This window comes from Ceratotherium simum, chromosome 3, assembly GCF_057802395.1.
Source record: "Ceratotherium simum simum isolate JZ-2026a chromosome 3, ASM5780239v1, whole genome shotgun sequence".
Classification (NCBI taxonomy): Eukaryota; Metazoa; Chordata; class Mammalia; order Perissodactyla; family Rhinocerotidae; genus Ceratotherium; species Ceratotherium simum.
The window spans coordinates 44,888,030-44,907,361 of NC_141902.1; the positions used below are offsets into that span (position 1 = coordinate 44,888,030).

Genomic DNA, 19,332 nt, shown 5'->3' on the forward strand with positions numbered 1-19,332 from the left:
TTAGACAAAGAAGAGTTAGACTCTAACACACATAAATAACCTGATACATGGAATTTAGTTTAAAAAGTCAAAAAGACTGTCCTAGTTTAAGTACACATTTAGCCCAACGCCTGTATATCTTTTATATTTGCTTCAGCAGTGCTGTTCTTTCAGAAATAAGGTTTACGATGAAAACTCAGGCACACCATGGTATCATAAATCATCAAAGAATAAGAAATTATGTTTAGATAATTACATTTTAGAAAGCCTTTCAACCTCAAGGGTTGGAAGAAAATGTTTTCTGCTTAAATTTCAGTTAACTGGGACATTAACCCTAACAAAATTCTTCCCCTCTGTCCTTCATCTGCACCCCCAGCTGAACACACAGTCTGTTACTTGCTTTCCCTTTGGGGAGCGTTAGCAGAGGGTAATAAGTGACTGATTCAAGGATGTGAGTTGCCAAATGGATTCACTATGTTCTTTACATCTTAGTTCTTAATACGAGGCCAATTAGGAAGGGGCAAGTATGCAGGCAATTAAATGCTCCAGTGATAGGTTAGTAATGCTGTAGTTCTAATTATTGTTATGCATAAATGCTTGGCAGATTTTTTCCCTTGTGCTTTATTAAGTTTTAGACACACTCTGAAACTTTATTCTCTTTATTATGCCCAAGCTCCTCTAGAAAAATAGATGATATGTTAAACTATACATGATATTCATGATCTTACCTGTTGGTTGTCAAGATTCATCAATGTGAGGCTGCACGTTGAGATGGTCAGTTTTATATTCATTCCCGAAAACTGAAGATTACTTTTGCCAAGAACTGTTGATAGGAACTTAACTGGAGGCTTTAAAAATAACAAAACAACACTCTAAGTTATGGATTTTATTACAGAATGAATGAATGTTTTTTAAATGTTAAAAATGGGTCAAAGCCCATACTCTTCCTCTCTATTTTACTTTACATAAAGCAAATGAGATGTAATACTTTTTTTAAAAAATAAAAACATTTTTAAAAACTAGAATGCAGCAAATTCTTTAGTACGTAGTGAAATTTGAGCCCTCAGAACTTTTTCATACATTCCCTTCTCCCCAAGTGTTGGGAGTAGGGGTTGCTTTATATAAAAGGAATTCCTGTGAGAGTTTGGACTAGCTGAACTCTCAAGTCCTTTTGAACACTACAAGTCAAAAAAAAAAAAAAGAGAGAAAAAATTGCTGTCTAGATTTTTTGTGATGATTATGAAAAATATACCGAAATTTATGGGACACAGCGTAAGCAGTGCTTAAGGGGGGGGGGGGAATTTATAGCTATAAATGCTTACATTAAAAAAGAAGAAAGATCTCAAATCAAGAACTTAATTTTAAACTTAAGGAACTCAAAAAAGAACAAACTAAACCCAAAGCTACAGAAGGAAGGAAATACTATTAGAGCAGAGATAAATAATATAGAAACTAGAAAAAACAATAGAGAAAATCAACAAAACCAAAAGTTGGTTCTTCAAAAAGATAAACAACATTGGCAAACCTTTAGCTAGATGGTCTAAGAAAAAGAGAGAGAAGAATCAAATTACTAAGATCAGAAATGAAAGTGGGAACACTGCTACTGATTCAACAGAAATAAAAAGGATTATAAGAGAACAATTGCATGCCAACAAATAGGACTACTAGATGAAATGGACAAATTCGTAGAAACACAAAACCTACCAAGACTAAATCATGAAGAAATAGAAAATTTGGACAGACCTATAACTAGTCCAAAAAAAAAAAAAACACAGAAAATTACAAGTGTTGATAAAGATGTAGAGAAGTTGAAACCCTTGTGTACTATTGGTAGGACTGTACAATGGTACAGTTGCTATGGAAAACAGTATGGCATTTCCACAAAAAATTAAAAATAGAATTACCATAATGATCCAGCAATTCCACTTCTTGTTATATATACAAAAGAATTGAAAGCAAGGCCTCTAAGCAATATTGTACACCCATGTTCATAGCAATAGCCAAAATGTGGAAGCAACCCAAGTGTCATCGACGAATGAATGGATAAACAAAATGTGGTATATACATACAATGGGATATTAAGGAGCCTTAAAAAGGAAGAAATTCTTTTCCACAGCTTGGATGAATCTTGAGGACAGTATGCAAAGTGAAATAAGCCAGTCACAAACAGACAAATTATATGAAGTACTTAGAATAGTCAAAATCATAAAGACAATGTAGAATGGTGGACCAAGTGTGATTCCTATTGCCTATATTCCCTGTTCCAATAAAGCAGAGTTTGATACACAAACACAGTAGAATGTGGTTGTCAGGAGCTGGAGAGAGGGGGAAATGGGTAATTATTGTTTAATGGATATAGTGTTTCAGTTTTATAAGACCAAAAGAGTTCTGGAAATGGATGGTGGTGATGATTGCATAACAAAATGAAGGTCCTTAATATCACTGAAATGTACACTGAAAAATAGTTAAGACGGTAAATTTTATGTTAGGTGTATGCTCCACAATTTTAAAAATTGGGGAGAAAAAAAGTATAAAAAATATAAAGTGCTTAGAAGGGTCCCTGGCATGTATTCAGTAGTCAATAAACGCTAGCTATCAATGGAAATTTTTTTTTTAATTTTTTCCCCCCAAAGCCCCAGTAGACAGTTGTATGTCATAGCTGCACATCCTTCTACTTGCTGTATGTGGGATGCGGCCTCAGCATGGCCGGAGAAGCGGTGCGTCGGTGCGCGCCCGGGATCCGAACCTGGGTTGCCAGCAGCGGAGCGCGCACTTAACCGCTAAGCCACAGGGCCAGCCCTATCAATAGAAATTAACTCAAAAATTTTTTTCTTTATAGGTTACTTTCTGGAAAAATGATAGCCTCGTTTGTTTCGTTTTATTTTGTTTTGGGGTGTGGACTCCCTACTCCTGAAAAGAGAAAGTCTTAAATGAACGAGCCTGTGTATTGGGATCATCCAGTTGAAGCATTCTATTTGCAGAGGTTATGAGAAGCAGGAGGAGGCTAGGAGCTCCTTTGGGGCCATGGATTCTATCAAAGAAACCAGTAATAGGGAGTTCTAATAGAATTCAAAGGCCGTTTGTCAGAGTTTTCCACACCAGGTGGCTCAGCTGAGTCATTCTGGGTGACCCTGGGTTCAGCCCTATGCGAAATGATGAGGAATGATTAAAAAAAATGAGGCAAGGTGGTATGGAAAGAGAGCACTAAGCTGGGAATCCAAAGACCTGGCTTCTACAGGTGACTCTGACCTTCATCGTCCTAGTGACTCAAGGCAAATCCCATCTCTTCTTGAGCCGTGGTTTAGTAGCTGGCAAAGTGAGAGGGTTGAAGCGGAAGAGCTCTAAAAATTCCCTTCCTCTTAAACAGTTCACAATTCCATGATTTATATAGTTTTCTTCAGCACTTTTGCATCTCCCCTTTGGACATTTCAAAGCAACTAAATGTTCTAGGGTTAAAAACTTAGCAGCAATAATACTAATTACCATTATTCTTGAAAGCCTAATATATGCCAGACACTGTTAGGCACTTTGTAGACATCATTTCATTTAATTCTTACACAACCGTATAAAGTAAGTGCGATTTTCTCCCATTTTACAGATGAGGAAACCAAGGACTCAAAAGGCAAAGTGACTAGTCCAAGATCACACAGTTAGTAGGTGGCCGAGGCAGAATTTAAATCCAAGTCTATCTAACATCAAAACTTGTGCTTTCTTTCAGCATGAAAAGCTCCTGCTACCCATGTGTTATTACCTCACCTCTGCCAGCACCCAGGTTTCCACTGAAAATAGGCCAAGAAGTCTAAAACGTCTAAAGTGTTAAAATGCAGAACACTTACATTATAAAATGGAAATTGGAAGGCACCAGACTGGTCATCTGGTTGAAGAACTTAACTTTATAGGAACAAGAACGGTGTCTCAGAGAAATGAGACACCATGCTCAAAGGTAAGTAAAGTCCCAGATCTGGAATCTAGAGTTTGTGACTTGAAGGCCAGATGCTTTGTCCCCTCTGTTGCTCTAGGCATCACCATTTCAGACAGTGTCAGGTGAGTCAGAAAAAAATTGTTTTATTTTTTTGTGAGGAGGACTAGCCCTGAGCTAACGTCTGATGCCAATCCTCCCCTTTTTCTTTTTCTTGAGGAAGATTGACCCCGGGCTAACATCTGTGCCCATCCTCTTCTACTTTATATGGGACGCCGCCACAGCATAGGCCAGCAAGCAGTGCGTCAGCGCGCGCCCGGGATCCGAACCTGTGAACCCCAGGCCGCCGCAGCGGAGCATGCGCACTTAACCACTGTGCCACCGGGCTGGCCCCAGAGTCAGAAAAATTTGAGGAAGGAGAACAACTTTGAGTGCAGCTCTGATATCATGCCAACTAATAAAGGCCAGTCTGGACCTTAGATCCTTTGGTGGAATGAACTAACAACTCTTTTGATGTTCTCTCTCCCATAGTTAGGGCAACATCAACAAGAAAACCACACCAATATTTACCTTTCGCTTCTTAATGGCTCCGTTTGCCCCAGGGACAGCTTCACACAGGCGACTGATTGCTTCCCTACAGAACAGAAACCATATAAAGACTTAGCATGCTATCTAGCACACAGTACACGCTCAATAAACATTAGCAAGTATTATGACCAAAATGTACACACATCATGGTGAGTCTGACATCAATGACCTTCCCCCACCCCTACAGGAGCAAACACTGCCCTTAGTCATCCTGCAGTTCAAACCTAGGACACACTCTAATACTGAAAAATTGCTTTACAAGGAGTTCTAATATTCACATTTTTTTTTTTTTTTTGGTGAGGAAGATCAGCCCTGAGCTAACATCCATGCCTATCCTCCTCTTTTTGCTGAGGAAGACTGGCCCTGGGCTAGCATCTCTACCCATCTTCCTCCACTTTATATGGGACGCCGCCACAGCATGGCCTGACAAGCGGTGCCTCGGTGAGCACCCCAGATCTGAACCTGGGCCAGGGCAGCAGAGCACTCGCACTTAACCGCTAGACCACTGGGTCGGCCCCTACTATTCACTTTCTTCATCTCTTTTTTTCTCTTGGATTTCCAGTTTTAGTTTTTTTGTCTTGTTGATTTTCACCAAAAAGGAGGGGCAGAACTTTATTGTCTGGGAATACTTCACTGTTTTACCTTTAGCAAAATCCTCTCTGTGGTGTTATGAATAAAAAGCTTCATATATCTCAGCATCAAAGACAATTAAATACAAAAGAACCCGACACTAGAGGAAGTTTAAAAGGATAGGGAGAGAATTGAACTTCAAGGTGGCCTCAAATGGAACCTTATTGACTGAGTTACTGCTACAAGCCATTGAGCTTTCATGTAATCTCACAGAAGAAAAGAAAATCAATAACAAATTTCCTCCTTTGCTTATTTTTCTGCCCTTACTATATATTGCACTTCCTGAGAGAAAGGCACCAGTGATAGAAGTAGTTACGCCTTAATGGAAGTGGTGAAGGAACAGGCGCCCTCCTCTCCAGCAAGGCAGTCAGAACTAAGAGCTTCGTCTCTGCGACTCAGCATTCATAACCGCCCAAGCTTTCACTGGACGTAATCTGAACCTTGTGGCTTTCAACACATATATTAACTTTTTCACAAAGCAAATGGAAATCTCTAAGCTCTTTCTCGGATCTCCCGTGATCACTGTTTAAATTAGTAAACTGTATTAACACACACACACGCACGCCCACACGCACGCAATGTTGCATTACAGTTTTTATATATATTTCATGAAAATATTTTCTATGAGATGTTTTTGATTCCCAAAGGAAGGGAGGAGCAGTCAGAGACAGGAATGCAGACCCATTAAAGAAAGAAAGAAAGAAAATAAATATATAGTAGTGCAGAGCAATGTTCTTCATGTTCTTCGAGTAGACATGTTGGAAAGGTAAGTAGAATTCCCAAAGATTCTAGGTATCACTTTGGATTTCTAACATGTGTTTTAGTTCAGATTCCCTTTTTTCCGGATAAATGAAACTCTTCTTCAAGGTAGTATCTCATCTGATTTTTGCATAATTACTTGCAACCAAAGGATAGAATGGCTTTTTGGTTTAGCATATTTTCTCAGGACTTTGAATTTATGGTTTCTCTAGGATTCCAACCTTCATCTCTGGAGTCAAATAGAAGGATAACACAGAGGGTTGGGCTCTTTTGTTTGTTTGTTTGATTAATGTTTTGAATTATCTTAATGATGATTCAGTAATTGATGAGACGCATACAATTGATCCGAACTGGCCTCTGGTACAGCCAAAATCACTAGTCCAGGCACCAGAGTCTGTTGTTGGTATATAATAAAGAGGTATTGTAAGAAAGGTACTATCAGATCCTTTATTCCATGAGAGCCAACTGGGGTGCTTTGGTCTAAAAAGCTCCCTGTAAATGGTTTGAAATAAAAATAGAAACAAAGGTGGGCATTGATGCTGCCAAGTATAATAACAGTTATTGTTTGAAGTCGTTACTTTTATATAGCATCTTGTAGTTTTACAAAGTGCTTTCCCAGGCATTGTTTTCCTGCTTCTCATACCAACTGTCAATAACTTCCAACAAAAAGTAAAGTTGTGAATTTAAATTAAAGGGAATACTTGAGAGCATGAGCACCTCTCAAGGAGAGTTTGGATGGATGAACCTTCCTGACAGAGTGGAGTTTGGAAATTCCAGACAGAGGGATGTGCATGCTTAAAGCTACCAAAACATCAATTATCATGATATGAGGGGAACTACAAGTACTTTGATATTGCTGGAGCATAAAGTGTGGTAGAGCAAGAGTGAATAAGAGCTAAAAGATGAGATTAGAGTCTGAAATCTCTTTCTGTAAAGGGCCAGATAGTAAATATTTTAGACTTTGCTGTCACAACTACTCAACTCTGCCATTTAGCTCAAAAGCAGCTGTAGACAATATGTAAACAAATGAGCACTGCCGTGTTCCAACAAAACTTTATTTCTAAAAACTGGCAGCTGGCACACATTTGGCCCGAGGGCTGTGGTTTGCTAACCCCTGGATTAGATAATTCACATCAAAGGAAATAGAGATAGACCAGTTTTAAAAAACAGGAAAATGTTCACATTCATTAAAACTTTATTTTATTTATTTATTTTATCACTTTGTGTGTGTGTGTGTGTGTGTGTGTGTGTGTGTGTGTGTGTGAGGAAGATCTGCCCTGAGCTAACATCTGTGCCCATCCTCCCCCACTTTATATGGGACGCCGCCACAGCATGGCGTGACACGCAGTGTGTTGATGCGTGCCTGGGATCCGAACCCGTGAACCCTGGGCCACCAAAGCGGAGCACGTGCATTTAACCGCTTGTGCCACCAGGCAGGCCCTAAAATTTTAAAATTGAAAATTAAAATAACTATAAGATGTTCACTTCACTCTCATTAAATTAGCAAAAAATAAAATTACAAAATCCAGCACTGGGCAAGATGAGAATAATTCCACCTCAGGCATGTTTGTCCACTGCTGGGAGCCTTGATTAGCATTAATACAATCTTTCTAGAGAGTAATTTGGTAAAAGATGACAAATGTCATAAAATTCCCAGAGCTTTTGACAAGGGAGAGAGAATTTGTGTTGAAATAGCAATGAGCATGTATATAAAAGAAACATTTATTTTAGAGTAAAAACCAACCCAGACCTTGTGACATAGACATAAAACAGCAATATAAATATTGCTGCTTGGAATGTTAAATATGAAGACTATAGAAATATGGGGGGAATCTACATATATTAGTGGGAAAAAGTAGAACTTGGAATGGTATATACACATTGGTAGCAGCTACATAAAATTAGTTTTGCATAAACAGTGAGATAGAAAGAGCTTATAAACAGTGACTTGATTTAGGTGGGGGTTTTTTTGGTGTGGTTTGTTATTTCCTGTTTTTGATTCTATTGATGTTTAGATGTAAATAGCATTACATTTTACTTTCATTGTGCAGTTGATTGGATGAATGATCTTTTAAAATATTCAAAAGAACACAAAGTAAGTTCCTCAGAAGAGGTTTCGCTCATGTGCTGTGGAGATGTGAGGGCATGTTAAGAATGTCCCAATGGGGAGAGGTGACACAGCCTTTCTCTATCTTGCCAACCCCCACAAAGAGCTGGGACAATGTTCATGTTACAGATAATAACAGATCTTTCTTTCTCTCTCTGCTCCCATCCCAGCGTAGGCTTTAACTCCTCCACCTTTATAGCCACTAAATCCAGATTTATTTTTTTCAGTTTATTTGGTAGACTTTCGTGTTTCCATTCCCAAAAGTTTCATAAAGAAACAAAATCTTGACCAAGGTTAGCAACACTTTCACATTAGAAATCCCTACCTTCAGAAGCATACACAATGCTGTAGCAGGGAGCCCAAGTTGTAATGAAGGAGCAGCTCCTATTTATATGGCCAGACCCAGCACTAAGCACCTACATTCATCATCTCATTTAGTCTTAGCAATGTCATTTCAAGGTAGGTATTTTACCCACATTTTACAAATGAGAAAACTAATAAAATTCAAAGAGTTTAAATAACTGCCTCCAAATAATGCAGCTGACTGTGGGAGAGACAGAATGTAAATCCAGGTCTGACTTCAAAACCCACCCTTGCCCAGGGAGGGACCACATTGCCAGCTGCATGAAGAGGAGGGAGTCCCAGGCTCTGGGGACTAGGGGAAGAAATGTATTGATCGTTCCAATACCAAACCTCTTAATCTCAAATTCATGTGCACAGTAAGCCAAACACTGAGACATCCGTGCTTGGAGGTAGAGACAGGTTTATTTGAACTGGCCAAAACGAGAAGGTGGGAGCATGGGTTTGCTCAAATCTGCCTTAACAAGAGAAGAAAGCAGGGGGTTTTATAGACCTAAGGAGTGTGGCAGGAGGAGTTTTAGAGAAACAAACGGGTAATCCGTGTTTCTTTCACTCCCAAGAAGCCTCTGGGAAATCTGACTTCTGGGCATCAATGGCAGCTGGGGGCTGGTTATTTGGTGATCTTTGAAGGCATCCTCTTTCTTCTGTAAAACAAGCTCATAAATCCTTCTGACCCTTTCATCACCCCTCAGATTAAACAGGAAAACGGCAAATTGACAAGATTACCTTCTTTTCATAACAAGGTCTAAAGGTAATCTTATTGAATATTTACAGTAACTCTCAGGTACCCGGCTTCAATTCCCTTGCTCACTCCCCCAACACAGCGAGGGGTTCCTTTCTGGCCAATCCTTACACCATTGTGGCTGAGGTAAACTGCCAAGGGAATAGGGCAAAGTGGTAGGCATCAATTCTGGGAAGGGCTCACTCAGATGCTCCAAGCGCTTTCCCATCCCTTGCTTTCTATACATTGGTTATCTCCTTATGGAAGAGAAGGGCATCTGAGCTCAGCCGTATGCCCACATGGGCAAGCACACACATGTAGGCACAGGCACACTCTCTCAGAACTTTAAAGTCAGTTGAGGCACCAGAAGCCTCACAGATTTTAAAAATCTCTTGATATACAACTCTGCTCAAAAGAAAAAAGGGGAAATTTGTGCTTATGAACTTGCTTTTAAAAAGTAGTTACACTGTACACCCATATTCATAGCAGCATTATTCACAACAGCTAAAATGTGGAAACAACCCAAGTGTCCATTAACAGATGAATGGATAAGCAAAATGTGGTATAAACATGCAATGGAATATTATTCAGCCTTAAAAAGGAGGCAAATTCTGACATATGCTACAATATGGATGAACCTTGAGGACATTACATTAAATGAAATAAGCCAACCACAAAAAGACAAATACTATGAAGGGGAGGAAGACTATCCTCTACCCTCTCTGGCTCCTTTCTGGCTGGGCTGCAAATTGAATTGACATGAGACTGAATAGCAGGAGAAAATCAAACAAAGCTTTATAACATGTGTACATGGGAGAGACCCAGGGAAATTGAGTATCTCAACAAAATGGCAGAGGTTCTCTTCTTAAATAGATTCAGGTAAAGACAAAGGAGGATGTTGGGGGTGGAGGGAGTCAGCTATGGGAGATTACCAGAAAAGCACAGTAAACAAGAGTAAGGTTATTATGCAGATTTAAGGCCTCATCTTCCATATTGATAAATTTCTAGAGATGAGGTCATCCCCCTTCTTCCTGGTACAGAGAGGGAGACACTTTTACAAATGGAGATTTCTCTTACAAATGGAAATGTTTGGTAAACAGAACTTTGATAAGAATGGGCTTAGCAAGGACCCTCCCAGTTTATCAATACCCAAAGTTATCTATGGTGATGGCCTGTCCTGGGGACAGGCCTTCTATCTTAAATCCTTTTAGTCAGTTAGTGTCGGGGTGGGGGGTGGTCAAAGTTTCTTTCAGAAAATAATCAAGGTAAAGAGACATATTTTGAGGTGGCCAATTCTGATCTCCCACAACTGCAGGATTCCACTTATATGAGGTACTTAGACTAGTCAAAATCGTAGAGACAAAAAGCAGGATGGTGGTTGCCAGGGGCTAGGGAAGGGGAGTAATGGGGAGTTATTGTTTAATGGGTATAGAGTTTCAGTTTTACAAGATGAAAAGAGTTAGGGGAATGGATGGTAGTGATGGCTGCAAAACAATGTGAATGTATTTAATACCACTGAACTGTACACTTAAAAATAGTTAAGATGGTAAATTTTATGTTATGTGTATTTTGCCACAATAAAAAAAAAAGAAAAACATACCAAAAAAGGTAGTTATTAATTTTTTTGGATTTGAGACTCTAAAGAAAGTTACAGGCTCTCTCTCCAATAAAAGATTTGTTTGTATAAACTTTTCTATTCAATTTTAGAGGGCCTACCTCCCCCCACCACCACCCCCAGAAAACCATCCAAGGGCCTCTTGGGAATCCACAGATCCCAGGTGCAGAACTACTGCTTTAAAGTAACCTCTCAAATTCTTTCTTTGCTGATATTGGTGTTAAATCTCCTGAAAGCCCAGCCAGGGAAGACAGATAGAGCCCTGCATTTTGTTGCCTTTCTTCACAAAGATCTTTTCTTCCCCTCAGACGGGGACCAAGAGATTATCTGTAATATTTTTAAGAACAAATAGTACTTTCAATGCTTTCTGGAGTTTCAGCCACACCCTCCGACCTAAAGCGCTGACTTTACAAATGCTGAGGAAAAAGAAAACAGGAGAGCCTGAGTCAGGGCTTGCTCACAGGACGTGGGGCCCCAGCCATCCCAGCCGCCCAGGCAGCCTGCATTTGTGCATGGTCCTCTTGGAGCTGACTGGCCGGGAGACATTCTCCAGCTAGCAAACATTCAGCTAACATCCTCTCCTAGAGGAGCAGAATTTTCAACGTTTAAATGGCTAAAGATTTCCATCCTGGGAGCCTGTACTCTTAGAAAGAAAGAAGGAGAAATGCCCCATAGCACCAACAGTGGCCACTTTGTTTATTGTTTTGCCACATGAGAGGGAAGGGGAGAAGTGGGCTGATGTAAGAGAATGAGAATGCAGTTGAAGATTTGCTCTTAAACATGTAAAACCCTGCCTACGCCATAAGACCAAAAAAAGATATTTTGTCTGTCTTAACAGAGTCCAAACTAATCATCCACACAAAGCCACTTTTCTTCATCAACCCTTGGCTGCTACAGTACTTAAGTTATAATTTTTCTGTGTCTTTAACCCTTAAACAGTTAAGTTCCTCTGGAAGCAGTGTTGCCTAGCCCCCCTTTTTTTTAAGTTTGAAAGGCAATATCGCAATCCAAGACCAAGTGGAGCATTTAATGGGGGGAGGGGCTGTCCAACAGATTGTTTCTGGTGAATGTCAAAATGCAGTTCTTCAGTAAATAAGAAAGGCAGAAGATGTGTAACATGAAACCAGGCAAACGGCCCCATGGAATGCTTAAATGCAACCCTCCCAACCTCCCGCCACACACACACACACACACACACACACACACGCACACACGCACACACACACAGAGTGAAGGAGTGGTTTCAGTTTTGTCCAGGCAAATAGAAATGAGAATACATTTTAATGACAGCAGGAGGCTTTCCCAAATAAAACTCAAAAATACTCAGGGAAAACAAAGTCACTTGTATTTCCCTTACTTGTCATCTCCAACATGAAGCCTTAAAGAAATCAGTTAACAATGTCAAAGGGACAGGTTGTTACCTGAATGCCTCAAACTGCCTTCATATTGATGAATAAAGGGACTTGCAATTCCTGCTCCACATCAGTGTGGTATTACGTTGTTCTGATTGTTCTAGGGAAACTAGTACCTTCTTTTCTGAAATCTTTGCCTTCAGAACATCAAGGCTCAGTGATCTATGTGTTCAATTTTGTGCAGCTTGGTGAAATTAAAGACATCCAAGAATCTGTGCAAGCCCTCAGACAGGACCCTTTAGAACATGAGCCTGCCTCCATGGCGGTAAGTGCACAATGAATGCAGTCAATGCCCACAGACCAGTTGAAAATGGAAAGCTTCAGACTCCCTTTGTGCTGTTATCAAGGGGCATCGCCCATGCACTCTAGGAGGGTAGACTCGGCCCGTAAAACATATCCTTTCATTTTAGAAACAGGCACTTCGGGTACCAGAATGGTCAAATAAAACCTTTCAGTCCTGCCCACAGCATTTATTCTCACGTTGACTTATCACACCACTCCGTTCAACCTGACTTATATTTAAAATCTGATTCTAAAGTACATTTGCAACTCTACCCAGCTCTGCAACCACAGAACACAGGTTGTTCTGTCTACTCCGTGATTTTGCCTTTTGGCTCTGATGCAAATGTTGACCCATCGATTGCACTTTAATGACGTGAAAGACATCCCGTGCCCAGTATTGTACCTCCCCTGCCAGTCTCCCCTAGTGAATGGAAATGAAGTGCTGATTTTCTCCTATCCCCACAATGATTTCCTGTAATAGAATCATATATTTCAAAATGCAAACACCTACACCCACAGACTGATAGCTTATACACCTTCAAATTGCTTGCACCTTATGAAAATGGCAATAGAGAAATGGGGTTGCTTTCATTCAAAATACACTGGAATTTCTAAGTCTAAAAGACTTTGGGATAAACTGGGCTTTTCTAAAACAACTCTGTTTTAGACAAAGTATTCAAAATATTATGAAGGCATGTCTTTTGGAGTTAAAGAGGGTACAGATCATATTGTGTGGTCACTTAAGAGTCAAAGCTCATTTTTTTAAAAAATCAAAACAGATCTGACTTCATCACCCGTTTTCTTCACCACGTGTCACTCCAAGTGATGTTTATCTACTTCCAAAAATTAGGCCTATCTTCAAAAAAGAGGATTTGGCACTAAATAAGAAATTTAAAACAGTTTGTCATAGAGGGATCTATATTATTGAGGAAGACAGCAATTGGTGGAATGAGTGTATGACTTCCAACACTGTTTTTTAAAAAATAACTCTGGTTTTTTTAAGTGCCATGTGGTATATATGTTATAGATTTTATCTGTAAGTCCATTTTTTTTTAATTAATGTGTGTGTGCACTTCTGGAAGGAATCAATAACTGGCCTAGGCAATTGAGTCCACTGTGGCAAATAATGGTAGGACAACTGTAGACTGCACATCTGCTAAGAATTCACCAGTATAACCATTTAGATAAGTGGTGACCAAACTTTAAAGTTCTTAAGAATCAACTGGGATACTGGTTAAAATGCAAATTCCTGGGACCGTCCTAGAGAATTTGATTCTACAAGTCTAGGGTGGGGCCCAGGAGTCGGCAGTTTAACAAGCCTCCCAGGTGATTCTGAAGCAGATCAGTTCATGGACCACACAGCTGATTAAAACTTCTACTTGGACTCACTGCCCAGGATGCCCGGTTCTGTGTTCTCCAGCTTCGACCAGATGGTTTAGCTAGCGGATGCTAAGGAATGAGGTCACCTGTTCCTAAAATCTAGGGTAGGGAAGGCTATCCTGCCTGTATATTTGATGATGTTCTATTTGGGGGAATATTTGTCTTCAACTTAGTCACTCAATATGCTAGGATAGATATTTGGTATAATCCTCTCCTCTCCCCTCTGTCCCCTTCATCCCTGCCATCTCCTCATGGGAGGGGCCTTCACCAGAGGGCATCTGGAGGTCCTGAACATCTTTTGCTCACATCACCCTCTGCACACACAGGTGGTGATGAGCGACCTGCATTCTCTCTCCCATCTGGCAGCCCTGGATGCCGAGAGGCCTAGTCCTTCTGCCCCTCAAAATGCATTCACGCTCTAGGCAGTGGTTCTCAACCTTGGCTGCACATTGAGGCAACACAGGGGAGCTTTAACAAATCCTGAAAACTGGGTGTCATCTCCAGACATTCTGATTTAATTGGTGCAGGGTGGGGCTTGGGGATTGGGAGTTTTAAAAGCTCCCTCAAGTGCTTTCAACAGAGCTAAGGTTGAAAATCATTCGATAGCAGCAGTAAGCTCACCTTTTTTGTAAAGGGCCAGATAGTAAAAATGTTAGGCTTAGTGGGCCATGCAGTCTCCGTCACAGCTACACAACTCTGCCATTGTAGCTTGAAAAGCAGCCGCAGACAATACATAAACGAATGGGCCAGTGACACTTATGGACACTGAAATTTGAATTCCATATAATTTCCACATCATGAAATATTATTCTTTTGATTTTTTTCCCCCAACTATTTAAAAATGTCGAAAACCATTCTTGGCTTGAAAGGTGGCAAAAATCAAAATCAGGTAGCACGCTGGATCTGGCCTGCAGGCCGCGGTTTGCTGACCCTTCTTCTGGAGCACACCAGAAATGAATGTAAGAGGCTCTGGGGTCATGGTCAGCTATTAGCTTGTGCATGGCAGAAAACCTATAGATCACAACCGTTTAATCTTTATAAAGATTATTTATACGTATTTTGGACTTAGTCTTGTTCAGTTTCTCAGTACAGGAAGCTAGGTTTTATAAGAGACGAGTCTTCTACTAAAAATATAAGGATTATGGAACTCCTTTTACAAACTGTAGATTAATATCTTCCATTCTTTGCCCCTCCTACCAGTGCTCAGTGGAGGGAGAGAGAGGAATTGAAATTCTTTTTTTTTTAATATCAACTAAGCTTCCTCAAGTGATATTATGTGCATGGTACAGTACAAAGTGCTTAGTGGAATATGGAAATAAACAAAAGTGCAAAATTATAGTAAATGTTAAAAGGGAAAAACTTGAGGGCTTTAATTTATCTATAACTTCTCTATGATAATAGAGATTGAAGAAAGGCTGGTTAAGTGGGCTCTGCAATCAGACAGCCAGAATTCAACATCTAGCTGTCTCCTACAAACTCTGTGACCTTGAACTAGGCTTAAAGTTCTCTATGTCTCAGTTTCTTAAATATATAAGGTGGGAATAATAACTATATTTTTTTTAACAAAGTTTTATTTTTTTAATTTTTCCCCCCAAAGCCCCAGTAGATAGTTGTATATCATAGTTGCACATCCTTCTAGTTGCTGTATGTGGGACTCAGACTCAGCATGGCCGGAGAAGCGGTGCATTGGTGCACGCCCGGGATCTGAACCCGGGCTGCCAGTAGCAGAGCGCACGCACTTAACTGCTAAGCCACGGGGCCGGCTCCAATAACTAACACTGCCTCAGTAAATGCTAGCCATTATTATTGCTTTATCCTTATAATGTCTGTCTGCTTTAAGAACTGGGTCTAACCCACTTTTTACAATGCCTAGTACCCAGCCGAGTATGCGTTCTAACTGGAATGCTATAGATGATATGTTTGTTGTACAAGAGCTTCAATTATGTCTATCAAGCAAATAGTAATGGATAGTACAAGTTTCTACAAAGGCAGAATGTCTATCTGATTTTCTTTAGGTGCCCCATGGCACCTAGCAGTCTACCTTTGACATAGTATACATTCAATACATAAATGTCTAGACATCTCTATGGCATTGAAACAAAAAATATGATCCTTGTCCTCCTATATAACCCAGATCCCCCTTCAGAACAGAGGTACTCATTGCCCCATTTGCTGGAGTGTTCACTGCTAATAGCTCACAGCTGAGTTCCTGCCCAAGCAATTGTCCTCTCCTTATGGCTGTTGCCTTGTCCACAGATATATCCCCTCCCCAAAGGCAGCAGGCATCCAATGACTGGTCAATACGGGTTCGAAGGCCTGGTCCCTTTGCCTCAATTTGGGACAACTCTGAAGGGCCAGCCCAGCTCATGAACTGCCCATGAGACCTGTTGAGGCCTTTGTTGAGACGGCATCAACCTCCCGTCTGCCAGTCCTGCGTCCCTCACTCCCTCACATGTCTGTCAATCTTGAGAGCCCTCCTAGTAAGCCTTATTGCACTTAGCTCTCCATCTCAGAGTCTGTTTCTAGATCCAGCCTAAGACCTGCTAATAAGCGGCTGCCAGATTATGCTACCTTACATTGGCATGTACACTTAACTAGATGATGTCTTTCCTTTTTAAGAATCTGTTGTCACAGATGACAGTGAAAAAAATCTATTTTCAGAGAATTTGTCATATGTGGCTCAGATGATCTGGATCAAAAATATCCACCCTCTTATTGTTCATGAAAATACACATTTTCCTAGAGTAAGTGCGGCTCTCACAAGCTCCAACTCAATCATGTTTAATTAAAGGGGTCAGCACTGTGCACTTAGTCTATTAGGCATTGCTCAATTTTCCTAAGGAAAACACCAGCGGGAAATAGAGCAAATCTGCCTGGCAGGTGGAGAGAGGCACCAAATGGCCTGCATTTCCTTTGGCCACAAAGCTCTCTTTTTATCAAAGAAAGGACATTCTCAGGCTGAGATTAGCTTTTAATGAATTTTGATTGCCTCCAATCTAGTTCACTCTTCCCAAAAGGAAGTGTATCATTGATTTTTCTGGATATATATACATGTGTGTGTGTGTATAACATATGTATATATGATGCAGAATTAAAACTCACTGCTCTGGCATTCCATAGGCTTTCCCCTTTTCCTTTCTTAAAAACAAAACAAAACGTCAATAAAAACCTCCAGATGCTTTTCGTGATTTTCTGGGGAACCATCTGCTCAAAAATAAGGGGTTTCCATATGATCCCTCATCTAACTGGGGACCTCATTTTGAAATCACTGGTTAGGCTTCCCTTACACCTGTGGTTCTCAAAGTGTGGTTCCCCCAAACCAGCATCATTAGCATCATCTGGGAACTTGTTAGACATGCAAATTCTTAAATCAAAAACTCTGGGAGTGGGGTCCAGCATTGTTTTAACAAGCCTTCCAGGTGATTGATTCTCTTGCATGCTAAAGTTTGAGAACGATTGTCTGACACAATCTTTTTTTTCCCCCTAATTTGTTAGTGCTAGAGACCCTGCATACAGTGGAGCGGAACCTTGCCCAGTCTTCTTGCACCATCCTCTCACCTTCCAGCGCTATATTAGATAATACTCCACTGCTAGTCATAGGGTTTTCATGGCCAATTTTTTTGCAAGTGGGTGGCCAGGTCCTTCTTCCTAGTCTGTGTTGGTCAGGAAGCTCTGCTGAAACCTGTTCACTATGGGTGACCCTGCTGGTATTTGAAATACTAGTGGCATATCTTTCAGGATCACAGCAACATACAGCCGCCACGATATGACAACCAACAGATGGGTGGTATGGTTCCCTGATCGGGAAATGAACCTGGGCCATGGCAGTGAGAGTGGTGAATCTTAACCACTAGACCACCAAGGCTGGCCTTTTCCTTAGTGGAGATCAGAAAAGGACACTAAAAGTATCCTCACCTACAGATTTATGAGCATGCTTATGAAGCCCCTTCCAGAGAGACTTCACAGACGAGGAATCTGGCATCTTGAACCCAGGCCAAATTCCAACCTGAGGCTTGAACATTTCCTTATTCCCTCACTTCCAGCTTTCAGCATTTCCCTGAGATTTATTCCTTAAAAAATTCTCTCACTTTGATTGAGGCATAGTATGCAAGAGTCAGGCAGATCTGGTTCCTGATTCCACCACTTATTAACTTGCTAGTGACCGTGGTGAGTTCTGTCATTTCTCTAAGTCTCAGTATTCTCATGGGTGAAATGGGATTAATAGTAATATCTATTTTATAAATGTTAACTTTTGTGATGATGACAATGCTGATGACAGTAGCTACTAACGAATAATAAACTGCTCTGTAGACTGCTTGCTAATAGTTGAAAACCATGTTTGAGTCCCTGAACTAGAAAGAAGTTGAAGTTCAGCCAGTTCCATGTGGATTGAGAAATCCTTCTCTAAATCTGAATCAACTCCTTGGACCCCAAGGCTCTCTGGACCAAACTGAGTATCTTCAGTGAATTTATTTTTATTGCTTTGTTCAATAATATATACAGATGGTGCCCATGTGCCAGACACTCTACTGAGGAGTCAGGGATCTGACCCAATTGTCTAAGAGTTCCTCATTCTGGAATTTGCCCTAGTTCAGGATGCCAGATGCCATGTTTACAGATTCTCTAGGTCTTTTGTGCTTTTCTCTGACTACCATCAGTGACCATCAAGGCTTCAAGACCCGAGAGTCATCTCAAGATCTGTGATCTAGGCCTGAGAAGCCCTGAAACCTCTCCATTAATCAACAAATATTTATTGATCCAACTACGTCCCAGGCACTGTGGCTCTGAAACCTGCCAGGCCCAAGGACTAGGCTTTCAGGAAGAACCTTAAAGCCCAAAGATGGTGGATGATGGAACGCTTATGATTGCTCCATGGAAATAGGACCTTAGAGGACCCAATCCCTTCCAGACCAGACATACTCTGGGCACATCTGAGCTTTCTCAGGAGGCTCCCACGCGACTGCAGCATTGGTGAAGGAACAGTGGTTCAAATGGCCTATTCTACTTACATTGTTATTAATTCAGACCAGGAAGGGACCACTGTGTCTATCAAAATCAAAATTAGAAACCCACTCTTTTGCTCCAGGAGACATTCGCACAGAGTATAATTGAAAATATTTGGGGTGCTACAAATATTCAGTACTGACTTCTATAAGGAACAAAAAAGGGCCACAAAAGGGAGATACGAGAATGCATTCTCATCTGGCTCTGCATAGTAAGGAAGGCCTGGCAGAAAAATCACTAGAGAAAGTGATTTCTCTCAGCAATCAGAGCTAAAAATACTGGGGTGCCCCCAATGTACATAGGCTTTAACATTCACGCATTTTAAGCTCTAAATTAATTTGTTTCTCCTCAAACACTTGAAGCCATTCACTACCATCCACACGCAGACATGCACAGATAGCCAACTATTCTCACTGAGGTCAGTTGAATATGTGTATATTACCTGAGTGTGTATACGTGTGTGTGTGTGTGATACTCTCACATCTGTCCATTTCTATAGATTCATATGGATAAATTAACAGGCCCTGATTTTAGCTGCAACATATTTTTTAGAAACCACTTCATAAAGTGGATCAT

At 40.6% G+C, this 19,332-nt stretch overlaps 1 protein-coding gene across 1 annotated transcript in view; it reads right to left on the reverse strand.

Moving 5' to 3' along the window:
- Positions 1–19,332, reverse strand: part of SHC4 (SHC adaptor protein 4) — a 124,689-nt gene that overhangs the window by 56,171 nt on the left and 49,186 nt on the right. Inside the window, exons 3-4 of the mRNA XM_004421552.3 lie at positions 4,469–4,532; positions 708–827 (exon numbers count right to left, since the gene is read on the reverse strand). Coding sequence (XP_004421609.1) covers positions 708–827; positions 4,469–4,532 — 184 coding nt within the window. The remainder of the gene's footprint in view (positions 1–707; positions 828–4,468; positions 4,533–19,332) is intronic.